At 35.1% G+C, this 26,823-nt stretch overlaps 2 protein-coding genes across 2 annotated transcripts in view; both read left to right on the top strand.

The window, feature by feature from the left end:
- The window catches only part of LOC124354558 (putative GPI-anchor transamidase), a 35,075-nt gene extending 22,260 nt beyond the window's left edge, over nt 1–12,815 (top strand). Inside the window, exons 7-8 of the mRNA XM_046805110.1 lie at nt 11,276–11,448; nt 12,564–12,815. Coding sequence (XP_046661066.1) covers nt 11,276–11,448; nt 12,564–12,648 — 258 coding nt within the window. The 3' untranslated portion in view covers nt 12,649–12,815. The remainder of the gene's footprint in view (nt 1–11,275; nt 11,449–12,563) is intronic.
- A 7,600-nt stretch (nt 12,816–20,415) lies between these two features.
- Nucleotides 20,416–23,308, top strand: LOC124356320 (kanadaptin). Its single transcript, XM_046807505.1, has 3 exons — nt 20,416–20,688; nt 22,333–22,550; nt 23,108–23,308. Exons 2-3 carry the CDS (start codon nt 22,370–22,372, stop codon nt 23,287–23,289), a joined length of 363 nt encoding a protein of 120 aa, XP_046663461.1. The 5' UTR covers nt 20,416–20,688; nt 22,333–22,369; the 3' UTR covers nt 23,290–23,308.
- The last annotated feature ends 3,515 nt before the right edge of the window (nt 23,309–26,823 follow it).

Raw genomic sequence — 26,823 nt, 5'->3', positions numbered from 1 at the left:
CAGTCAATGAATACAAATCAGCCCAGTTTTCCTTATTCAAGTAATATTTGAAGAGACTAATGTTTTCCTCTGAGAAAACACGGGTTGTAGCGGAAAAGAGCTGGGGATGACTTTGAAGATGATTGAGGGCCAACAATTGCAGAAACAATTCAAGATGGTGGACATATAACACAACTAGTGTAAGTGCTCCTCATTTAAGTGAAGTTTTGAACGGGTAAAACAACATATTCCCAATCAAACTGCACACCACATCAAACTGTAAGTTGTAGTAATATTCACTTACCTCAAGAAAGAAATTATACTATCATAAAAACAAAAATTACTTACTTCAAGAAACCCAAGCAAATGTGAACACTAAGAACTCTTATGAACACTCATGTAACCATTGTCAAGCAAAACAATACAATATATATGTATATTTAACACATTTAACAACTCACTACTGACTAAGGGGACACTCTGATTAAATTAATAACAATATATTGAGAACTGCCTGGTACCATATGGTGACAAACTGGAAGTAGTGCAGTCAGTGCTGAACATATCACATTCCACACCTGACAAAGCCGTCAGCAGTCAGCAAACAGATCAACTGCCACAACAACTGTCGACCAGACTGCAGTACAATAGTGCTGTTCTACTTCATTCATTTGACAGGGATTGAAATCAAGCACAACTATACATTCTCTGTCTTAAATGGACTTTTATTTTAAATTGATTGACGTCTTTTATAAGCATCCAGACTACACTTTGATGACTTAAGCAGCCTGTCAAAGCTTGAATAAAAAACAGTATTTCACTACAATATTATTAATTGATTAAGAATTTTATTATTATCCAGACCACACTTAATGACATAAGGAGCCTGCCAAAGCTTGAATAAAAAACAGTATTTCACTACAATATTTATTAATTGATTAAGAATTTTTATTATTATCCAGACCACACTTAATGACATAAGCAGCCTGCCAAAGCTTGAATAAAAAACAGTATTTCACTTCAATATTATTAACTGATCAAGAATTTTTATTATTTTTATCCAGACCACACTTTAATGACATAAGCAGCCTGCCAAAGCTTGAATAAAAACAGTATATTTACTGCAAATCTACCCAGTAAAAAAACGTTCTCATTTCTACTGTATCTTCGACAATTACAAGGATAACCCAGTGAATCAGTCAAAACACTGCTAGACAAAAAACTGCCTTTACCATATTAGCATACTACTATTACTTGCTAACTGTCTCAATCTTTTACATCTTTTATTTCCAATTTTATTTTATAATAAAATCTGACAAACTGCCTCAATCTTTTAATAAAGTAGGTCTTCTCTGCTAAATAGTCCACAAAATGACGAGCTTCTCAGTAGGAGACCTGGTCTTCGCCAAGCTAAAGGGCTATAGACATTGGCCTGCAGTTTATCACTGAGATAATAAAATGCGATGGCAAAAATCTATCCTAAATTTAACATCATGTTCTATGGAGACCACAAAACAGCAAAAGTAAAAGCCACAGAACTATTTTCCTATTCGGGAAATGTGCATTTATACGGGACCCAACAAGCAGACAACCACAAGAACAAAAAAACTCAACGAAGCATTAAGAGAAGCAGAATCAATTTGGACGAACCACCCATTTACACACCCTCACTCTCCCCCCTACAGCAGGGAAGTGCATCCTCACTGAAACACCACACAGGGTGGCTGCCCTTTTATCTATACCCTCCCAAGAAGTCACGAATTGCTCCTCAGCTGTAAATAAGTATTCAGAAACACCCTCCTAACGACAGCCACATACTGAACAACTCAATCAGAGGATTGGAATTAAGTATTCTTGGAGATGATCCAATAAACAGCGCCACAGAACAGGAACAGCTGATTATAGCAGCAAAAATAGGGTCTGCACTCCTAGAAGAAAATAATCAGCTAAAAAGGGAAAATAGTGCGTTGACTATAAAGCTTGATAATATGGAGGCCATTGTAGAAGATCTACTAACCAAAGAAGAATCTCATTTTAGTGAGAATTGAAAAACAGTTGGAATTTAAAACTAATTGAATCGGACAACTCCCTTGAAAAAGGAAAAGACCAACAAAGGAAGCTTCAAAGTGTCTTTGAGGAACATGACAGGGAACAAAACTCAAATTATGAATGCACATTTTACAAGAAATAGAAGAACTGAAGCAATATATAACCAAAATAAAAAGGGCCAGTAGCAAAACTGAGAACGCTAACAAACAGGTAAAATGCATGGCCACCCAAACACTGTCTCCCCTCAAACACAGTGACCTGCTCCTCACAACAACCCCTCAATTGTGACCAAGCTTGCTGAAACTGCAGAACAGCCTGAACATCCTTGGACTCTAGATTTCAGTCACTGGAAAGTAAAAAAGACACAAAAGGCCTTGAAAAACAACAACAATATAAAGCCATCACATAAAAAACTTGGCCACAAAAAAACTGACTTTCCCACAAGAGGAAACAACAAAAACCTATTTCTTGTGTCAAGAACTTCAAATGTAGACAAAATGGCAGACTTGAACCTATACCGTGATAACCCAGAAATGGACAATAATGTGATTAACATAGATAACACATTTCTCATGTACCCTTGAGCAACAAGAGCTTAGTGACTCAGAAGACACAGACACATGTCAAACCAGATCAGTTGCACGAAAAATAATACGCAATACTGCAGTAAATACAAATACCGGCCGCATTTCATTCTTAAACATACAAGATACAAACAGGATTAGTAACCTGAAAACTGTAGCTTTTGTGCCTGAACATACGCCCCTTGTGACATCACAACTACACTTTGACCTTGACTGGGAGAGGGCCTGCGGTATTGGCTTTTACGACAAAGATACATCCATCTGCTCCCTCACGCTGCCTTCAGAAACTTTAGCAGAGCTGAAAGGCAGAGTCACAAGCAAGAAATTATCATACAACAATTTTGCCACCATAATACATGACAAGAAACCATTACAGCATAATCTGTTTACTCCTCACAACACAACAACTGGAAATCAAAGCTCTTCAAATTCATGGAAACGGTAAATGACTGCATAAAAATTTCCAATACTTTTCACCATCAGCATAAACGAACTGTGGCATCCAATAATGCCAAATAAAGCCAGCACAGAAGAAATACTACAAGTTGTACTTCAATTCAATTAGTAATGCCTACCTGCACAGATATAGAATCTATACAAGTGACAAAAAAATAAAGAAAACCATTGACTCCATACTAGATACCTTGCTTTAAACACCAACTCAGCCTTTCAAGAATAGCCAGCGAAAATGACCCAACCATATACAGCACATGGAGAAGAAGAGGCGCAAACTTCAACAATGACAAATTGCCTGCGACTACAAATACTACAGCTAAAGATCAAAATCTAGAAATTACTGAAACACAAGCCTTCATTAAAGCAGCAATGGAGGAACAAAAAAATGCCTGGAGACAAGCAGAAGGGGCCTTACTAAAATCCTTTGCTGAATTCTATAAGGCCAACTCCTTGGAACAAAGGCCCTCTCTCTCTCTCAATACAAGCACTAGAAACAAAGATCGCAGCGTCAAAAATAGCTTATGACATAATTGACCTCAGTACCGGTCAACCTCTGCTGCGCCTAAAAACCAACAAAACAGTACTGCTACGGCTTTTGACGGCACTCGATTTATTAAACTAACTTACAACAACTCAAAATACACAGTCGATGCCAACACAAGGCCAGCAAACAAAATAATTCTGGTCTCAGGAGAAACCGAGGTGATGAATCAGTTGGCGCTCTATGGTGGCATAAAAAATGTTGACATAGACAAGAACACTGACATAAAACTCCAACTTGTCCAAGGCGTGCCCGGATGTGGCAAAACAACGTTTATTATAAACAACTACTCAAAAAAATGACCTGGTCCTTTTCCCAACCAGGGAGGGAGCAAATGACTTTAGAAATCGGCTAAAATTAAAACAAAATACCCAACCACACAATAATAAGCATATCAAAGACTCATGCAGAACAGTGCACTCCTTCATAATAAATCTAACAGACCACATAAAAAAAAGGAGGAAGATACAACAGGGTAATTATAGATGAAGCCTTAATGCTCCATGCTGGAGAAATCCTCTTTGCTTGTGCGATTGCCGGAGTAAAAAGAGGCACTACTGGTGGGAGATAAACAACAAATACCTTTCATAAACAGGACAAACTACAACATGACATACTATGACATCACAAGAGTGGCTGAGGTGACACAAGTCCTAAGTTTCTCATATAGATGTACTAACAGTATCACCACCCTCTTAGCATCTTATTATGAACAAGGAATGGTAACCTGCAACCCTGTGAAAAACGAGACGAGCCCTTAAAGTACCTGGAAGACATAAAAGAGCTGCAATTGGACAAAGACCTTTATAAAGTCCTTGTATTCAAACAGGCTGAAAAACGAGCACTTAATAACCTAGGCTTTAATGTGTCAACAGTGCATGAATTTCAAGGCAAACAAGCAGGGCATGTAGCAGTCATACGAACATCAAGGAAAAAAAGAAGACATATATGACTCCCTACCACACTGTATTGTTGCCATCTCCAGACACACTCAATCTTTTATCTATTTCACCCCCCACTGGAGATGACACGCTGAGCAAGTGGATAAGACTGATGAACTCGCACGCAAGCCAGGACCTAGCTGACCACTTTCAACCTCCACACACGGAAAACACCTCAAAACCGCAACAAGCAGAATTGAAAAAAAAACTCACCCCCAAACCTTGTTGATACAGAACCCCTCACCCCCTTTGACATTCGAGAAAGGGAAACACCTCACCAACCATGAACTGAAGGAACCAGAAGAGTCCACTCAAAAGTCTGCAACACCACCCTTCCGCCACATCCGACATCGCCATTCAAACAAACAGCCCCCAAACAACATAATAGTATTACCTGAAATACACAAATACGATGATGGAAGCGAACCAGAGCTTCCAGTCTTCTTGAAAAGGAAATTTCCTGTAAGGGAGATAAAAACCCAAGTAGAGGATCCCAATGAAATAGTAATATCTGAATATCACAATCAAGCCTCCCCAGAACCAGATCATTTATTGGAACTTAAAGACCACTCGGATAAATCCTCAGAGACTGGAAATACTACAAAAGATAAGGACACTAAACAGAGACACGCAACTCTGCAAATTAACACAAACAAAACCTCTTTTTTTAGATTGCACTCGAAGGACAAGGGACAAAGAAAAAACCATTTTTGTAACAAGGACGTTCATAAACTCCGAAAGGAAAAGAAAATAGCAACATGTACAGAACTAACAACCCACAAAGACACAGAACTCAACATCGAGGAAAATTCAGCACCTTATACAAAACACAAAATTAAAATCATGCACCAAAAATGTAAATTGGCTATCCAACAAAATTGACAGACTTACTCATTTCATAAGCGAGGAAAACCCGGACCTTATAATAGTAACTGAACACGGCTCTTGACCAAAGAAAACCTGGAAAACACCCGCATTGATGGCTATACACTTGTAGGTGGCTTTGCCAGGAAAAACCATATCAAAGGAGGGGTGGCAGGATACATAAAAGATGACCTCAAACAGCACACTAATCTCATATACACAAGTGGAGATGAGAGCGAGCTTATTTGCGAGACAGCTCTCTTCGAGATAAAAAACAAAGAAAACAAGCCTACGAATACTCGGAGTCTACAGACCTCCCAACGCAAACTTAGACCAAGGGTATTGACATACTTACAGAACAACTCGACAGATCTCTAGAGTCACACAAAAAGATCGTGCTTGTAGGAGACATCAATGTGGACAGCCTGACTGAAAGCAATGACAAATCCAAACTCGAAGAGCTCCTAACATCTTATCAGATAACAAGAATGAACCTACCACCCACACGTATCACCAGAGATACCTCTAATCAATAGACTGGATATGCACTAACATTGACCAACAATTGATAAACACATCGGTTATCTCATCCGGACTTTCTGACCATACAGCCCAATCAGCCACAATAATCACATCAAAAATAAAAGAAAGCTTCAAAGAAAGAAAAAGAATTTTTCAGCAAGAAAACAATAGAACTTTTCAAATCCAGACTGCAAACCCAAAACTGGGTCATTCTCCATGCTCAAGAGGACATAAACGATTGTATGACACCTTCCACACTATCACACAATCTATTCTAGATGAAACCTGCCCATTAAAAAACTGCGCAACCAGACATAAACAAAGGCTTAAGGCAGTGCTGGGACACGGAATGTGCCAAATTAAAAAGTGAATACATAAAAGCTTTGGAAAAGGAACAATTGCACAGGAAGAGCAGAAGACAAAATGGAGACGGCTGCAAGGAAAAAGAGTTACGACACTAAACTAAAATCGCTACGTAAAGAATATATGGCAGAATATATAAACAAAGCTGACAACAGGTCCAGAGCGTTATGGCAAGTGGTAAATAACCAGCGTAAGGCTAAAACTGACAACAAACACAGAATTGCTCCTCCTCATGGACAACACCATTATACACACAACCAGCAGAAGTGGCAAAACTGTTTTCAACACATTTTTCTCAACTGTGGCACACAGAAACACTCCAAAACTCTGATCTTAATCCGAACCCAGACCCAGATGACTATGAACCACCTCCACCTATAAAGCAGAACTTACACTTCAAACCAGCAACAACTAATGAAATCTTAAAAATCATAGACTCCCTAAAACCAAAAACCTCATCTGGAGCAGATCACATATCAGCTAAACTTGTAAAAGCATGTAAAAACGAACTGTTAAGACCACTCACCCTTATATAACTAACAAATCTCTTTCACAAGGAATTTTCCCCAACCAATTAAAAATAGCTAAAGTCTACCCAAAGTACAAAGCCGGACACATAATGACACAAACAGCTATCGACCTATTTCACTCATTTCTACTTTTTCAAAAATTTTAGAAAAAGTTGTCTTACACAGACTCCTAAACTACCTTGAGGAAAACAAACTTCTTACTTACCAACAACACGGATTCCTAAAGGGCAGATCAACATCCACAGCCTTAATACAATTCATAGAATACATTATAGATCAACTGGAAGAAGGCTGCACAGCAACCTGTCTCTTCCTAGACTTCAGTAAGGCTTTTGATTGCCTAAATCACGAACAACTACTCCAAAAACTAGGAAACCTTGGTATAAGAGGAAAAGCTCAAAGCTGGTTCCGTAGCTACCTGACTGATAGAAAGATGTTTGTGGAAGTAAATTACACTGAAAACAACATACTACAGAAATGTCAATCAAAAACCACTGACACACAAAGGGGCGTACCACAAGGATCGGTTTCTGGGGCCAGTCTTGTTCCTCCTACTTACAAATGACATGCCCAACTGGCTAGGAGACATCTGTCATACCGTCATGTATGCAGACGACACAGCACTAACAATAGCAAATAAATCAATAGCAATACTCCAGAGAAACACAACTGCCACTTTCAATAAAACAAAACTATTCTGTACCAGAAATGACCTTGTCTTAAAATAATAAAAAAAACAGTTCAGATGACATTCAGCAATCTACGCAGAGACCTTAACTTGACGCTCCCAGACCTAGAAATAAAAAACACCACCAGACACCTTGGTATCATAATTGATGATAAACTGTCATGGAAGCCACAAATAGATCAACTGTGCAAAAAACTATCTGCAGGAAACTATGTTATACGTAGAATAAAACAAATAAGTGGCACAGACACGGCCAAGGTAGCTTACTTTGCTCTCTTCGAATCACACCTGAGATATGGCATTGCCACTTGGGAGAGGAACATCCAAAACCAACCTTGAGAGAGTTCTGATCAACCAGAAGAGGGCAATTAGATGCCTCGCAGGCCTTAACTACCGTGACAGCTGCCGAGAACACTTCAAAAATTTTAAAATATTGACAGTCGTATCACTCTACATAAGAGAAGTAATCTTCCACACACTGTAAAAACATCACAGCCAAGACACTCAGATCTGCACCAGCACAAACACTAGACATGCCTCGGACTTCGCATTGCCCCCACACCATCTGAGCCTATACAAGAGGAAACCATCCTATAAAGGAGCCGCCTACTTCAACCACCTTCCAGAGCACTTAAAGAACCAACCACCTCACCGCTTCAAGAAACAACTGACTCTGTGGCTCCAAGAGAGACCTTTTTACACAGAAGAAGAATTTACAAACAGCTAAAAATTGTTACCTTATACCTGTATAACTGACGCTATGTACTGTTCTCAAAGAACATGTCAATAAAGTATATTGTCTATTGTCTATTGTCTATTGTCTATTGCAGCCTGTGCATGATGGTCACTTAAGTATGACACTATAACAGAGCTCGAAAAACAGGGTTCAGGTATATCTGTGTATATGATCAATCAGGGTCCTAGACTTCTTAAACTCTCGTGTATACAAACGAATGGTTTGGCGAAGACCAAAGGACAGCATATCGTTTAGTATAGTTTTGGAGTCGTTGGAAGAACCCGCTAAATCAATATTGAAATCGCCCAGGACAATTGTATTTGCACTCCCTTTCATAACCTGTGAAAGACAATCATAAATATTTTTGTAGAAGACCTCCTTGCAATTAAGGGGGGGTCTATATACCCCAACTATATAAAGTTTTCCACTGCCTAGCTCAACAGAAATGGCCACCAATTCACAGAAACCTTCAACGCAGTAGTTAGAGACATCAATAAGGGAAAAGGAAGCATCTGGTTTAATGAAGAGAGCAACTCCACCCTTTTCCATTCCGGATCTACAGAACGAACTTGCCATCACATAACCATCCAATTGCAAAATGCCGAATTGGTTAACGTGATGCTCACTAATACACACCACCATTGGATTTTCTTCCTGAATGAAAAGCTGGAGAGTTTCATAATTAGAATTTAAACCCCGTATATTCTGATGAAGGAAGGACCTTCAGGGAGTTATTATGAAAGCCGTTTGCGTACCTCACCTGGACTGAAGTCCAAGGCAGAAGCAACGGGGGAAAAGTCACGTAGTGCTAAGATGGGGGATTGGGATGAGGCGTTGAATCGTTTCCCCGACGTGAGAGCAGGAGTATCTGGTTCGGTTCAGGTGTATAAGGTTTAGTTTCAGGAGCAGTAGGAGTATCAGGTTCAGGTGTACCTGGTTCAAAGGATTGTGTTTCGTCCTTATGAGCATTTATCTTATAAAGAATCTGATGCATTATGAAACCCAGTAGAAAATTACCCTCCTTATTCAGATGTCTACCATCCCTTGCAAGGTGACGCAGTCTTAAGCAAAAGTTTAAATCAACATACTGTACTCCAAAGTTGAAACACATCAACTCTATCTGCTCATTCAACATGCACAGAGTACCATACTTCAAATCACGCCTTATTGGAATACAATTTAAAAATACCTTAGAAGTAGAGAACTTAGTTTTAACAGTATACAAAAGAACTGCCATAGAATCTAGAATTAAACGTTTGCCACACACCCCCCGTTATAACCAGATCCACCATTATAGCACAAGGGTACATCATTAGTGCCAACATTTAAATAAATAACCTTAGGCTTTTCATTTAGATAAGACATAAAGTTTTTGCTTAATTGTACGTATTCTGGCTCCAGGATTCATATCAATTGTAGCACCTGAGTCGGAAACACTGCTTGCCCGAGTATCTCAATAAACGAATCACCAATTAATCAAACATGATTTTAAAGGTAACTCATTACAACTTAGGTTTTCATTACATGAAATATCATTAACAGTCAAGGGGGCTATCGCTAACATTACTTTTATTTGCATGTATGTTTTTCTCTTTTGGCTGATTTCGATCTGTTTACAGAGACAGAGGAATGAGATATCACTGAGAGCTCCTTAGCTGGCTTAGAAGTCCCGCATACACCAGGGGTCGTGTTTAACTCTGTACAGTCGTCAACATCAATATCACTCAGGACAGCATATTTATTCCCACACTCGATTGACACTTCTTGCCGAGGAAGTTTTTGTTTTGTTTAGATCGTTTACGCTTTGAATTTGATTTTACAAGTTTCCACTTGTCACCTTTACATCTAACAAGTTTTACAGTGTCAACTTTACAGCTAGTAGTATGAGTATTGTTATCTAACTGAGGAGGGGATGATTGCGACTGGTTGTGAGAAGGAAGTGCTCGAAGGTATGACAGAGTTGAGGGCAGGTGATGGACAGTCAGGTAAAGTTACAACATTACAATAGAACCAATCAGTGAATTCTTCCTTACGTCTAGGAGAACAATAGTAATTAACAATGAATTTTGCATTGACAATTACATTGAGACCACATTCAAAATCATTCGCCTGCTGTTGACATTTGATCTCTACTAGACTAGATTGAGGTACATTTAAATTTCTTAAAATGTTTACTGCTGAGCTCAAATTTACACCCAAAACAGAGTCAATGTGGTAAGCCCTTACATACACCTCGATCAATAAATAAAAGGGACCAGTGTGTTCCAGAGTCAGCTCTCTGCTTATCAACACTGTTATTTACACAAAGAAATACATACTTGGCATTATTGAAAGTGGAGTTGGACAAAGTGTCATTAATCGCCTCAGGTGTACCAACTTTTAACAAATGAGAAACAGCTGGGTTAAACAATAAAATTTCATCTCTACCCTTCACACTATTAGCAATAGCTGAAAAATAATCCGAAATAATATGCTCCTCAACCCATTTGTAAGAAACTACATTTTTTGTCACTAATACTATTTACACTGAGTTCAGCAGTTAATAAATCTAACTTATAACTGAGATTTTTTATAGTTAAATCGTTTTTTTCATTGGACTCAGACGACAACAAAAGCTTGGCTTTTAATACTGCGAACCATCGTCAGACAAGGTGTTGTTCTCGGCGATGAGCGTTGAGATGTGAAGCTCTCGCTGCCCGTAGTTCGTCAAGCCAACGATTGGACTTGTTTTTTAAGGTCGACAATCTCAACGTTCGATTCGTCCAGGATTTTAAAAGAGTTGTTCATTTCGTTCCTTCTCTGTTCCTTTTCTAAGTCAAGCTTCGTTGAAAGTAACTGAAGTTCATTACTTGAATGAGTGAGATCACTTAGGCAGCATTTATTAATCACTTTACTCTTTATTAATTTATTTCATGTTGAGCTCTGATATAACTCTTGTATGATTGTACTTTGATGTTTTATCAATTTAATTTATTAAATGTTTCATACATGCAAATGTGATCAGGAAAATTTTGGTTTCCAGCTTGCAGTTTGTCCGAAGCGTGTTTGTATTTCAACTGTAGGAGTGAGGAAGGATTTGTTTGCTAGAGACCCACATAAAGTGCCCATCACTGACTTCTTTGGGGCCCTACGGCCCGTGGAGATCATCTCTTCTGACAGCTCCATCAACTTGACCCTCCCAACTGACTTGAAGAGGTGAGTGATTACTGTTGGTTTGTTTGTATTATAAAACTGCAAGCTGACATGAATGGTTATATTCCATTCATTATATTGTATGTTACAAACTAGGAACCTAGACACCTCCATGTTCTTAACTATAAAAATGGTATAGTCATGTTCCAACTTTTCAGGATTCAAGTATCTTGTATGAATGGCTAAAGATAGTGTTTTTCTGTCTTTTAATGTCTATAGCCATGCAGGGAAATAGCATAAGTAGGTAATGTAATTAAAATACATCAGTTGTTTTAAGCCCTTCATCCATGTTATAGCTTTTTAATGAATATGAATAAAAATGCTTGTAAGGAAATGGTTATAAAATTATCTGAAAATTGTGTTTATGGATTTCAATATAATTTCTTCTTAAACTGGAGGAATGAGAGGGAGATCTTATTTAAGAAGACCTTATTAAAAGACACCTGATGTCAAAATACTTGTAGTACAAAAACCAATTATAGTGATAACATTTATTTTTAAACCCTACCTTAAGAGGGAGTGCTAATTAACTGCTACCCACACATCTTAGACTCCGCTTTTTAACGTAGAGCTAAAGTTTAAAACCTTAATAAAATTAGAAATTTGTCTCAAATCCAGAAATGTTTCATTTTAAAAACTTAGATTTTTGTGTCTCAACACTAATGAAAGGTAAAAATAGAATTATATGTTGATACTAATTTTTACATGAGAAATTTTATATTAAATATAAAATATAAAACAGCGTTAACAAATAGTTATAAATCATCTTGGCATTAAAAAAAATAACTGACACATTTGTACACACAATTTTTGTTATAGTATTATTTCTACAACCAAACCATATATTTTTCAGATAGTGTGTGACAAACAGTTCTACTCTACTGTATAAAGTGCTGAAAATCCTAAAACAAACATCAGAATAGGTCTAAAATAAATAGTGCACTATATAGAAATATTTCAGAAAAAGTCTTGCTAACTCGATTAAACAAAAATGTGTTTATTGTATATGATTGATTTTATCATATCTTTAGAAACCTGAAATGTCAAAGAACCCAATTTTTCTCCTGACTCACATTTTATTTTTCACAACGATTGTAACCTAATTTTGTTTTTTCCAGTGTCGAAGAACCTGAAATACCAAAGAAAAAATACGCTTATGCTTCACAATTTCCTACAATAGTGAAACAGAAGATTGAGCTGTAAAAGTGTAGATACTGCAACTGAATTTGTGTTCTTTCATTAATTTCATTCATTATGTCCATCAGAACTACTTACATTTTTTATATCTGTGATTTTGTACAAAAAATATAATTGTATTATTAGTATTTGTTAATGCAGGAATTAAACCATTATAACTTAATCCTAACATATGATGATTTATATGTTTTACAAACCTTGTGATGAATTTACATGTAGCTATAGAATTTATTAGTACAAGGATTATTCAAACCTCTGCCATTGTTAAGTGTAACAGAAACACTGTGTCTACAGGGCATGATACACTACATGAGGTCCAGGGCTGCACCTAGAATAGCAGGTGCTCAGAGAGTCTTTAAACTAAAACCTTAATCCTTACAACTCTTATACCAGACGATATCTGGCATGGCAATAAGGTTATAGTTATATCTAGTCAGGTTGCAATGTTACTGTACTGTGATCACAAGGCAATCTTAGGAATTAGTAAACTGGTGACTTTCAGAGGTATTAAAAAAACAGTTTCAGTCTACAACTTCATGGTTCCATCTTTAACCCTAGAGGTGGCAGGGTATTTTAGGCCAACTGTTTGTGAATTTTTCAAAAACATTATAACCTCAACCAATGCTCCAAACTTAACATATACATAACTTTTTTCATAAAAGAACACAGAAAAATGTAATATACACACAAGAAAAACTTTTGTTATCATGCATTTTTGACGCAACAAAAACCATACAATAAAAATTCATCCTTTGATTTCGTTTTGTACTTTAAGCACATAAAAAAACAATTCTAATATCTACATTTTATCTAAAATTGATTGGCGATTTCATAAATATATAGTTTATATGACTTTAAATACATATCTACAATTTTTATGTATATTTACATAAATGTAAATTAAAATTAAATACCAACGCACTTATTTCTAATGCATAGGCAATAGACTTAAAACCATTATGCTTGTATACATTTTGAAATATGTATACAAGCATCCATATGTATGTGTTGTTTTGTTGCATTCAAGACCCTAAAACAAATTTTATGAATAATTTTGATTGATTATAAGTCACAAAAATTAAAATATAAAAATCATTGATGCAACATACCTATATTTACAATATATACAAGTGTAGAATTTAGCTCTACTCTCTGTTGCTGTTGGATGAACTCCACCTCTTCCTACCTGCTGTTGGTCTGTAGAAGTGCTGTAAGAAGAGTTATCAGTTCTGGTGTATTCCACCATTGCATCTCGGACACCACTAACTTGTTTTTTTTTTCTTTATTTTCTGCTTTTCTTAACACACCATACATAACCGATTGTTTTTTCCGGGAAGCAAAGCAAGTTGGTGCACTGGATAAAGAACATCACCTTCTGTTGGCGGTTGCCTTTTTGATTTGGGTCTATATTTAGTTCATCAACTAAACTAACCATAAGTCTCTTCAACTCAAAGGCTTATCTGTATTACTTTTGTAAAGGATATAAACATTATGTAAGGATATATCCAGGAACTTTGAAAAAATATTCTTGCAGTATCTTCTTGTTGGTCTGCTGCAGGTTGCATGGTATATACATGTGTCCTTTACATTCACCCCTCCCATGAATGAATTGTATTTGGCTATCAGAACAGGTTTTTCTACCTCAGTATCTCTTTTTCTTTCAGCATGTACAACAGTAGATAAACAGTAAACTGGATTGGGGTTTGATTTGGGTCTATATTTAGTTCATCAACTAAACTAACCATAAGTCTCTTCAACTCAAAGGCTTATCTGTATTACTTTTGTAAAGGATATAAACATTATGTAAGGATATATCCAGGAACTTTGAAAAAATATTCTTGCAGTATCTTCTTGTTGGTCTGCTGCAGGTTGCATGGTATATACATGTGTCCTTTACATTCACCCCTCCCATGAATGAATTGTATTTGGCTATCAGAACAGGTTTTTCTACCTCAGTATCTCTTTTTCTTTCAGCATGTACAACAGTAGATAAACAGTAAACTGGATTCCTTTATTCTTTTTCCTCTGAAAGTAACAAAATAACTTTTCTAAAATATATATAGTGTATTATGGTTTTATATCTTTATTTGCTTGTTGTTTGTATTGTAGGCCTACACGCAGCTTGGAGCTCATTGGCTAAGTCAGTGTTATGCTCACGGCTCCATTCATTAATTTTGTCACTATAAGGTTGATAATCATCTTCACTATTAGAGGAAAAATCGGTTAACTATCACTAAAATCGCTTTGATAATCAACATTGAAGTCAGATTCCTCTCCTTCATCACTTGAAATAGATTCACACACTAGCAGTTCTCTCAAGTCACTTGATCTATCTCTAAAGTGTTCGCTTATTTTATCACAAACTGTTATGTAGCTTATGATTAATAACTAGCTAAAATAAACTCCAAACTAAGCAATTGGAACAACAATAGAAAGAAAACAAATGTTGTGCAATAACTACCGACATCAGTCTTTTTTTATACCCATAGAGGAATCTAAAAATAGTATAAAACTTAATAAAACATGTAACGTTAATGCAAGGTACGTTATCAGGTCAGATTTCTGACGTGGCCATTTAGACGATGGCTGACCGTGCCGTATATCAGTCGCCTGACTTCTAGAGTTAAACTTAAATCTAAAATGGATCAAGAGGTTGGAGTATCTTTCAGTGACTATCGTTGAATCTCAGGACTGTTTGCAATGCCATTAAAAAAGAATATGCTCATGGTGTTCATGTTTTTCAAAATGAGATTTGCGTGCAAAGCCGCAGGTAACTGCTAGTTAATATCTATAGTATAAGTACGCTTAATACTATGAGTATTTCTAATATAATATTTTTTCTTTCCATAAATAATACCTAGTTAAATTTTAAACTTGAGTAATAGATAAATCAATAGTGGTTTAATGAATTTTTGAAATTATTCTAGTAAAAGTCAAAGTCAAGTTTAAAATAGTGGTTAAATTAATTAAACATATGGTTGTGCTGTCATAAAACAATGTTTACACAGAACAATTGATTACATTTAACAGGCTCTTTCAATTAATAATGTTTGTTATGATTTCACGTGTAAACTATTCAACCAATTGTACTGAAATTTTACATGGACATTCTTAGGGTCTTTGGTGAACATGTATGCTTTTCCTTATTTCAAAACTCCCTATGTGCCATGCCCCACTGGTCTCTAAAGTTGCATTACAGCAAGCAAACATTATTGATTGAAATAACCTGTTAAATGTAATCAACTGTTTTGTGTAAACATTGTTTTATGTCATCACAAACATATGTTTAATTAATTTAACCACTATTTTCAATTTGTTTACATTTATGGTGTGAAAGCATAGAGTAGGCTAGATACAACACTTCTTATTTTTCAGTCTTTTCTGCAACCACTGTTGAGCAGAGTAGGAATATATCCAGATTAGAAAAATTAAAAGTTTTAGTAAAAAAATTTAATTAATTGTACATTTTAGTAACTATTAAGTGTTAAGTATGCAATGCTCCCATACTTAACACAATTTATTACTAGCTATTATTGCGTTGAGTACTGTAATACAGATATAAAAGACAAAGCAACAATCTAATTTTTACTATAAACTTAAAGTCTGTTACTAAACCAATCTTTGTTTGTTTTGAAAAAAGTAGGCTTATCAGATCTGTGTATGTATATATATTTTCTAGATCGGGAAAACATGCAAAATCAACTACAGAACAAATAATACGAAGAATGGAGTAAAATTACAACAGTCATAAATGTACACTTTTTACACATTTTCTTGATCATGGCAACTAGGCAAACTCAACGTTGGTGTCAGAAATATAATTCACTTGAAAGAGAAGTGCTTATAAACGTGCAAAGCCTACAAAATTGCCTGGGAAGGCGCGGGTAACTGCTAGTATTTTTATAACTTGACAGAGCCTTAACTGTTCACAGATCCAATAAAAATGGTGAGATAGAATTTTGTTGTAATATGAAGTATTCAATTATGTTAATTATAAAGCTCATTGAATACAAACTGGAAAATTTTTGAATTAGACAAGTTTTTGGTAGGCACATATTTATTATTAACACTCCATCAGGCGCTTAAAATTAGAAACACCATCAGGCGCTCACGGAGGTTTCCTCCAGGTTAGCGAATAATAGATATCATAGTCGTTTAAAAAACGGTTTTTTATTTGTTTAAATATTCATACTGATTTAATTACAATGTAATATATTCATTTTTAGAAATTAAATAAAAATTACTCTCTTATGTAGTGAATTTTTCAAATAAGAAATTCAAAATCTTAAAAAATGTTATTGTATAATAACAACATGATTTATTTTAAGAAATAATGCAATTAATTATAAAAATGTTTAACCTACTGTAATAATATATGGAAATTAACTTAGTTTTTAACTTCTTACAAAAACAACTTACTTCAATTCTTAAGATATTATACAATTGTAATTTCGATTATTACTCTGAAATCAAAATTTATTCTTTACTATAAATCTTTTTCCACACTACACAAAGTTTAAAAACATTTTCTTTCTGATTCTTATAACGACAATGATCACTCCATAAACAGTACTGAAATGTTCCCTAGCACACGGGTACTGTACTGACAAGTCTCTCGTCTTCATTCTCCATTTCACAAAATTCAAATAAAATATATTGTAAAACTTAAAAAGAAACCATCACAGGCCACACATGTAGGCGCACAAGGATTATTACTCCATAAAAACTAAACACAATAAGGCGCTCACGGAGATTTCGTCCAAACACAACATCGGGTGCTCACGGAGGAATCGTCCGGTCTCCCACGGAAGTAGACCTCATACTGACAGATTTTGACAAAGATAAGCGGGAGGCTATTGTTTCGCTTCCCCGAAAGATGCTCGTGAAGTACACTGCGGGAAACTACTGCCAACATCAGAAAAGTAGTACTATTTTTAATAATAAAAAATACACGGAGGAAAACTCCGTTAAGCGCCCGATGTAGGGTTAAGAGTAAAAAAACTAAAAATATTACTAATATGAATAAGTTTGTATGTAAACATCTTTTAAGAATTTTGAATGGCTTTACTTGTATCTAACAGAAAATGGAATTTCGTAGGAGGATTAGTCCCACATAGCCTGGGTAATGCCGTTGCTCACAATCTTCTCTCTTTTTGACTGACAAACAACAAACATTTTGGAGCATTATGTTAAAAGGAAAATATCTTGATTATAAACAGGGAATCCAATTACAGAATATTTTCCAAACATTCTTAAAGAAATTCCAGTCTTTGGTTTTGAAAAAAAGAATACAATGGTACAAGTATAATTTATTTTAATAATCATTAATTAAAGGTAAATTGGGGGGGGGGGGGGTGGGGGGGGGGGGGGGTGGGGGGGGGGGGGGGTGGGGGGGGGGGGGGGTGGGGGGGGGGGGGGGTGGGGGGGGGGGGGGGTGGGGGTATTAACCTATTGCTTATTGTCCTTCTGAACAAATCAATATTAAAGTTTTAGAGTATTAAAATGACAAATAATGAATTTAGAACATTCAAAGTGGTGGAAATACTTTTCTTGCATAGATTGTAGAAAGTATGGTTAGGTGAATTTACAATATTTGTTTGTTATAAAGTAGTCATGGTCAAGGCATTTCGTGATCAAATCTTTGTTTGAATTTTATTTTTTTACTGGATTTGTACTACCACGAGGGATGTTTTTCGCATATGTCACCATCATTGTGGATCAGAAGGTGTTGTCGCCTAGCCTGTGGTGTTGGCCGGATGCACTTGTGTCAGGCTATATGAAATTTTATTTCTTAGAAAATAATAAACTGGAATAAAATTAGCAGAAATTATTTCAAATACTTTTGAAAAAAACTGTTTAATTTATATGTTCTTATACTTATGTACATAAAAATTAAAATATGTTTTGTTGTTTAAGCATCCATTACCTGAATGATATTTGGTTCCAGTGTCTTTTGATTTGTTCCAAAAATGTTCATAATGATCCAAATTAGGTTTTTGATGAAAAGAAAAAAAAATGAAATATTCCAGAAATTCCTACTGAAAACGAAGAAATTTCTAGTGTATGTATCTGTATTTTGTAGTATACTTCAAAATTAGCGCAATAACAGGCAATAATATTATTCCAAGTTAGTATCAAAAGTTTAAACCAAAACAGAAAATCCAGTGCTCATGTTTTTTAATTTTCGAGTTCTCAGAACCCTTCATCAGAAACCACACTGAATTAATTAAAAACAGTTAGAAAATGACAAACCCAAACCAAGTAATTAAAACATAACCAAAAAAAATAATTTTAACAAATAAATATCATAAATCAAAGTCCTCCTCCATAGGACCTAATGGGTTATAGTCCCTCGGCTTTCTAACTGAAAGATGAGCTCTTCCTCTATACTATGTACAAAATAAGAGTTAAAATCCATATCACTAGCTTAGGATCAATGAGTAAATTTTTTTGTGGGTTTCATTTAACACTACTCATGAAAGGTAAAATGCAGAATTTAATGACGATTCCAGGAAGGTCTTAAACCTCCCCTTGTTATGAGTATTTTTCAAATTATTTTTGCCTATTGTAGTCAAGTTTTTGCATTTACACAAAGCAACTTTGTAACGTTTTGTTACAGAATACTTTTTATATACATTTGTGGATTTCACAGTATTATTAGTGTGCTTAACCAAGTTATAATAATGGTCACATTTCCTTGTTCAATGACACTAGATCATAAGATTGAACCCAGATTCTTATCCTTAAAATTACATTATTTATTCTAACCTTTGGTTTGTTTAACTGGCAAAAACAAGTGTATGAAAATATAAAAAAACATATTTAAAATTGCCAAAAGTGTAATTTTTGAATCTCTTGCTGAATATACATTAAAATTATGTTTTTTAAATTCGAACAATAGGTGAGCAACTGATGAATCATTAGACAATCTTACATATATCTATGCATTGCTGTTAATGTTCCTAGAATTGTTTTTGATTTTAAGTGTTACAAGTAGAGCAAAATGGATATTTAGATGTTCCAACACTCCCAATAATCCTTACAGACAGATGTTACGAAGTTGTCTATACAACTTCCACTTCTAAGTGAATGCCAGGTTATTTCTCTAGTATCAAGTTTCATACCAAAGCATGATATTATGGCACATATATTTCTAGTCAAAGTGTCTGTATCATTCCTACAATTAATATTAAAATTAGCACCTAGGACTATATTGGTTTTGAGGATATTACAAATACTGAACAGTTCACTCAATTTATTACAAAATATTTAATACTCAGAATCAGGTGTATGATAAAGGGAGACAATAATTAATGACAATAGAATTGACAAGGCACATACTTCAAAAATTTTATCCTCAGCAAGGAAATCAAATTTACTAAAATTTCTAACATCTAGATTGTTTTTTTAATTATAAATAGCTGAGCCTCCTCTGACACAGTTCTAACTACAGTAAGATGCTACTAGGTTATATTCTGCTAAGTTAATAGAAGAGAGCTAAGACTACGTACCAATGTTTCACCTAAGCATATAATGTATACATTTTCTTTGTTTAATGTTAAAATCAATTCAACTTTTTAAACAACATTTTGGGCGTTCCGAGTAACATATTTTAAATACTGAACTTGTACTTGATGTAGCTAACTGACCAGAATAATCCAAAACTACAGATTCTAACTTATTGTCTGTTCTAAAAGAATTCTCACTTATGTACATTCTCTGTACCCTTGTCATATTCTCAATATTTTCATGTGTAAATAATAACAGACAGCACCGTTTTTTTTTCTTCCAGGAACTGAAATCTGGTACAATTGTGAAGACAATAGACTTGTCGCAGCGCAGTTTCTGGGTGTTTGGGCGACTGGAGCACTGTGACATCCCTATGTTACACCCCACTATCTCCCGGTACCACGCAGTGCTGCAGTATAGAGTTACTGGCAGCGACAAGTTGTGACCCAGGGTTCTACATCCTAGACCCTTGATAGTTCACTGGGCACATTCGTTAACAAACAGAAGCTGCGGCCTCACAGCTACACTCGAGTCAAGGTGAGGGGCAGCAGTGCTGTAGCTCCAGTTACGTGTTCTATTGTACTTCAATAAAGATAAAAAACTCTTCAGTTAATATCCTCAGTTGTTATGGCGTCCTATATAAGATGTTCTCACACATTGTCATATAAAACCTAAACTTTTAATGGTTTATGGCTTATGGAGATTTCTCTTTTTGGTGTCCACTACCAAAAGAATCTGGACAAAATATTCTTAACTACAGTAAAGTTTTGATGATCTTGAAATTATGTTTACAGATTTTATGTGTATTGAACTGTATTAAATTTTTTAAGATGTACACAAAAATCAAACAGAGAAATCAACACACCACATCATCATAATTCATGGAATCATACTCAGACAGGCAGGTCAATTATTGAATTTAAAAAGCCGACATATTGAATAATATTGTCTATTTCAAATTACCCATCTATTATTAAATTTGAAGTAACTACATACATTTTTAAGAAAAGATTGAAAAATTGTCTAGTAGTACTGATGGAATTTACTTCAATAAATTTGTTATGGAACAGTTTTCGCAAAATTGTAGAACCCCATTAAGTTTTTGTTAGAAACAACATCATATACTTAATTTAGTTTTTTATTTAAGTTTTTAAGACACTATTTTTAAACTGATAATTAATATATAGAAATGAATCTCAACATATTAATATATTTGAAATGATATAAAGATGATGTGTTGAATTCAAATTAATAGACAGCCAGTATTGAAACTTGATATTTCGGCTTTTGAAAAAATAATAAAATGGTGTAGCTTTTCAAAATCCGTTTTATACTTCATTTTATTCAATGTCAATAATGAGCCCTAAACAAAAATTCACTGTGGTTATTTAAATGTTATCTTACTTTTGTCATCATCAATAATAATCAGTTGATTAATTGAACAAGATTCCATCTCAATAGGTCTTTAATCAGTCTTCAAAGTAACTGTTATGACTGGTCAGATTTTAAAGAAACTTAACCATTAGTATGTTTAATATTTGAAAATAGCCTCTATATTTTCTGGTAGTCTCACTTCATGTTTTAAATAAAAAAACTAACTTCAATGAAATATTATTTTCTCTGACTCCATCTATACTATATTTTTACAAGAAAATTATTTTTTTTTAACAAACTGATTAGTTTTAACAAAATATCTTAATTATAACATTTCATAAAATCACTGAACTATAAGAAATAAATATTGTTCATTTTTAACAGTATGAGTGTATAAAAAATCTAACACAGCTAAAGTGATCTACAAGCATATGATAGAAAATACCTGTGAGCTTTTTTTCTTTTCACATGAACTGTACATAAATCAAAGAAATAAATTTCATCTGTAAAGTAAAGTAAAGAAGTCTTATTTACCAAGTGAATTTAGGGCTAAGAAGCCACTTAACCTGGGGACCAACGGCTTTAAAGGTGACTTCCGAACCACCACCAACAGGCAGGCGGGCTGCTTTCAAGGACAAGATCGCTTAGCGGTCACCTATCCAAGAAGCAGCCACGCTCGATGTTGCTTGTCAAATAAGTTGCTGTACAACTACAATAAGAGTTTCAATTGAAACTTGGATGTACTTTTTTAAATTCATTTGATATGGGAAGAAGGTTAGCAACAAGTATGAAATGTATGTGTTGCAGGTAGGTTATGTGCTGAAGTTGGGGTGTAGCACTAGGAATGTTCATCCTTCAAGGCCCAGAGGAGGATGAAGAACCAGAATCAGATATGTCAGTGACAGAGCTGAAACAGAAATACCAGGAGAAGTTGACAGCTCTGGAAGCAGAACACAAACAGAAATTGCTAGAAGAAGAGGAACGGATCAAGAGGGAAGAGGAACGAGGAATTGACTGGGGCATGGGTGAGTCATTATCCTGATTCAGGGAAATAGTGCTGTGTTGAGAAAGGAGCTACCAGACGTTAGAACTACAATACTGGTCAGACAATTAACAGTAGAACAGTGGGACGCCAAAGCTTGGTTTGATTAGTTCCTCCATTAAACAAGCGTAGATTATACATGCTGTGCCATAGTGTTTGTTATATATGAGCACAACTCACCTTCCCCCACTAGCAGACCAGGTATGAGAAAGGAACCAGGTAGTTTAAGCTATTATAAAGTCTGAGACAGCAGATACAGAAACTGAGACTATTCAGCATAAAGAGTATGATGTGACATCAATATAACATAATAGCAATTCATTTTATTATGTCTGAGAGAACATACACAGAAACTTGTATTTTCAATGGTGTCTAAAACATTGAAATAGATTTATGATGTAACAAATTAAATAGATGGCACAATAGACTGACAGGCTTGTCCATTGTTTGCTAACCATAAGTAATCTGTCATTGTCGAATAAACAATTATTATTGCCTATATTTGGGTAAATTCAACATTCATATTCATATCTTCTAAAGGTGAGGATGCGGATGAAGAGACGGATCTGACAGAGAATCCATATGCTGTAACGCAGAATGAAGATCTGTACCTGGAAGATCCTAAGAAGACACTGAGAGGTTGGTTCGAACGGGAGGGAGAGGAGTTGGTGTATGATGTGGAGGAAAAGGGTTTCGGTCACTTTGTCTGCCGCATCGAGTAAGTGGCACCACATCAGAAATTAAATGAGAACAGAAGTTAGGGTGGTCCACATCAAAATAGTCTGTTTATGGTAACTGCTGATAGTTTTGAGAAAGATCAGCAATTTTCCATGTATGTAATTTGGCAACAGTGTAGGGGGGATTCAGATGCACCATCACTATCAGACTATTTTAATGTCGGCTACTCTAAGAGTTATTTCTAGATCACAATTACAGTTAATGAAACTGTGGTATTCAGTTTCTGGACTGATATAAAATATGCATTGTTTAGTATTGAGGCTACAGGTTCACCATTCCAGCCTGTCCTTTTCTGATTCATGGAACTTCCCTTAAATTAAATGTGTAGTCAAGGGGCTATGTGATACCATCCTGAAATCTACTACGTAATCAAGAAACATGCTCATTATTTCTTTCTTCAACTTATTATTGTGAAAGTAAAACTGTTGAAAAATACTTTCTTAAATTTAATGAATACTAAGTCTCTCTTTTCCCGGTGTACTTTAGAATGTGGGCTACTAGAACATTAATACTGTAAATGCTTAGTAATTTATTTTGAAACGTAAAATGTTTACCTTTAGGCGATTGACTTGTCTAGAGCAGGTTGCGCTGTAGACAATGGATGGAGGAGGAAAACTGGGTAGGCAGCAGGGCAGTGTCAAGGGCAAGAAAAGAAGAAGGGAGGCTGTGGTGCAAGCTCGCCTCTGGATAGCCTTGCAGGCTTTCTCGATAGGACAGGGCCTTCTCAGACAGGCTACGCATGGGGGGGGGGGTGGGGGGGGGGGGGGGTGGGGGGGGGGGGGGGTGGGGGGGGGGGGGGGTGGGGGGGGGGGGGGGTGGGGGGGGGGGGGGGTGGGGGGGGAAACAAAGTAAAATATTCTAAAATTTGATGGTATATATTTTTTATGCAAACATCTCGTTGGCCGCAATACCTCCTATTCTTTCCAACGAAAAGTGCACTAATTCGAATTAAAAAAAATCCAAAATAACGCGTTAAGCTTATGGGATCGTTAGAGTATATGTGTAGAAAGTTATTTTGATAACTTACTAACTTGTTAGTTATTGTCATATTACATCATTGATCTACAGATAAGAGAGTACATAGTAAAGAGAAAGAACAGTCATATTTAAAGGTTAATGTTGGAAGCCTGGTGAGTATTTTTTTACAGTAAAGTACAGAGTATCAAATTCCATATGTTTACCATCATAATGCATATTCTTTATATTGCGTCTATGCAGGACTAAACGGGAGAGGGTCTAATCTAATTACATGTAGTGTATTACATTTAAGGTAGTAATTGTATACTTGTGTGTACTCGTACATACATAGATGTCAAACAATCGAAAGCGGTGATTAACAAATTAATACACTTGTATTTTAATAACCCTAACTAATTTTGAAAATACCACTAACTTTAAACCTCCTTATAAAACATTATTATTCTATTGAATAGTTTTATATATTAGTTTTATATATTAATTTCATATATCTAGTTTTTCATTTTGTGTACTGAATTAAATACATCATAGTATTAATAAATAACTTATAGTTAAATCCGTTGTTTACCAAATAATTTGTCTTACTTTTTAGTACTATTCAGTAAATCTCAATTATTCACAGCTCAAAAACATTTTGTGGAGTAATTGCCTCCAATAAAAACACTTTAGTTCAAAATTAATACACTAGCAATAAATATGCGCTTAATCTTCTAACTTGGTAGTTTTAACAGCGCTATAATCTATTTTCGCAGTGTTCTGAATTATTTAATCATAATTACATATTGTGGCAAAGTTTCATGCTATGTATTGGTTTCATTTTATTTCTCAACAATAAAATGATTGTCATTTTTATCCATTTATTTGAAAAAAATGTTTGGCTTTATATTTTAAATTATAGTGTACGATTTAGAACTCAACATTGTTATGAAGGAATGCGAAAAGTGTTATTTCATTGTTTTTTAGAGTTCTAAATGGCCAGTAGCTTTCTCATATACAAAATCTTTTTGAACGGAAAAGTGCGTACAATCTATTTAATATTGTCTATATACCTTACCCGCTTAAAATGAAAATGTAACAGACGAGCCTGTCTGTGTATTGGTTGTAGTATAATATATTTACATGGATATGAGGACATACCTGTTACACAAACGACAATCAAGTAATGCACATACGGTAGGACGTTATAATCCAAATTAGTGGAACTCACCCTAGCATTGTGGCTCTCACTGTTTGTGTATTGGTTATAGTATAATATATTTACATGGATATGAGGACATACCTGTTACACAAACGACAATCAAGTAATGCACATACGGTAGGACGTTATAATCCAAATTAGTGGAACTCACCGTAGCATTGTGGCTCTCACTGTTTGTGTATTGGTTATAGTATAATATAATTTACATGGATATGAGGACATACCTGTTACACAAACGACAATCAAGTAATGCACATACGGTAGGACGTTATAATCCAAATTAGTGGAACTCACCCTAGCATTGTGGCTCTCACTGTTTGTGTATTGGTTATAGTATAATATATTTACATGGATATGAGGACATACCTGTTACACAAACGACAACCAAGTAATGCACATACGGTAGGAACGTTATAATTCAAATTAGTGGAACTCACCCTAGCATTGTGGCTCTCACTGTTTGTGTATTGGTTATAGTATAATATATCTTACATGGATATGAGGACATACCTGTTACACAAACGACAAACCAAGTAATGCACATACGGTAGGACGTTATAATCCAAATTAGTGGAACTCACCCTAGCATTGTGGCTCTCACTGTTTGTGGTTTGGTGGTTATTTTGTTATCTTTTTATAAATTTTAGAATATCATGAAAATTATTGACTAGATCCTGGTTTATCTATATACTTTTTAAAAATGTAGGTCACACCTACGATTTTTATACAGTACACTGCAAATTTGTATTTAAAATTACGATTGACGTTTCCATGAATTATGTTATTCATAGAGGTGAGCTTCAATATTAAATTTGAAGTATGTTTTCATTATTTTTATACAGGATTTGAAACTGTTTACTTGATGAAATAAGGTAAAGAAATTTACATGACAAAAACATCCAATATTTCTATTTAAATAAAAGTAGTAGACTTCCGCATTGCCCGAAAAGGATGTAACTTTCATTTTGAACCATAATTTTGCCTAACCTGCTTATTAATTTACATAATCAGATTTATATTACTCAAACTAGCTGTAAAATTGCTAGACCACATGTTTAATATCTTAACAATGGTTTTTGTTAAAATATAATGAAACACCTGCATTCCAATGTTTTGAACATGACGACAACGTTTTTAAAAAACTACAAACTCTCAGGTGGTTTTGCAAACAAACAGTAAACCGGAATTCGTCATTCAACATTTAATCAGTTTGAGACCAATCGGAAAATCGTTTCACTTCCCAAATCTAGATAAAAACTAGAAAATCGTCTACAATATATTTAACTTTTAAAATTCCCCTCAATCTTGATTTCATTTTCTTCTCTCGCCATCCGCTACACGG

The sequence above is a fragment of the Homalodisca vitripennis genome, chromosome 2 (genome assembly GCF_021130785.1).
Source record: "Homalodisca vitripennis isolate AUS2020 chromosome 2, UT_GWSS_2.1, whole genome shotgun sequence".
NCBI classification, from domain to species: Eukaryota; Metazoa; Arthropoda; class Insecta; order Hemiptera; family Cicadellidae; genus Homalodisca; species Homalodisca vitripennis.
Note: the sequence above shows the minus strand (reverse complement) of the source record. Positions and strands in the feature narration are given on the sequence as shown.

Coding starts and splice junctions, on each gene's coding strand:
- LOC124356320 (XM_046807505.1), top strand. CDS start 22,370: ATGTTCATCCTTCAAGGCCCAGAGGAGGATGAAGAACCAGAATCAGAT. Junction 22,551..23,107: donor AGGAATTGACTGGGGCATGG/GTGAGTCATTAT, acceptor TATCTTCTAAAG/GTGAGGATGCGGATGAAGAG.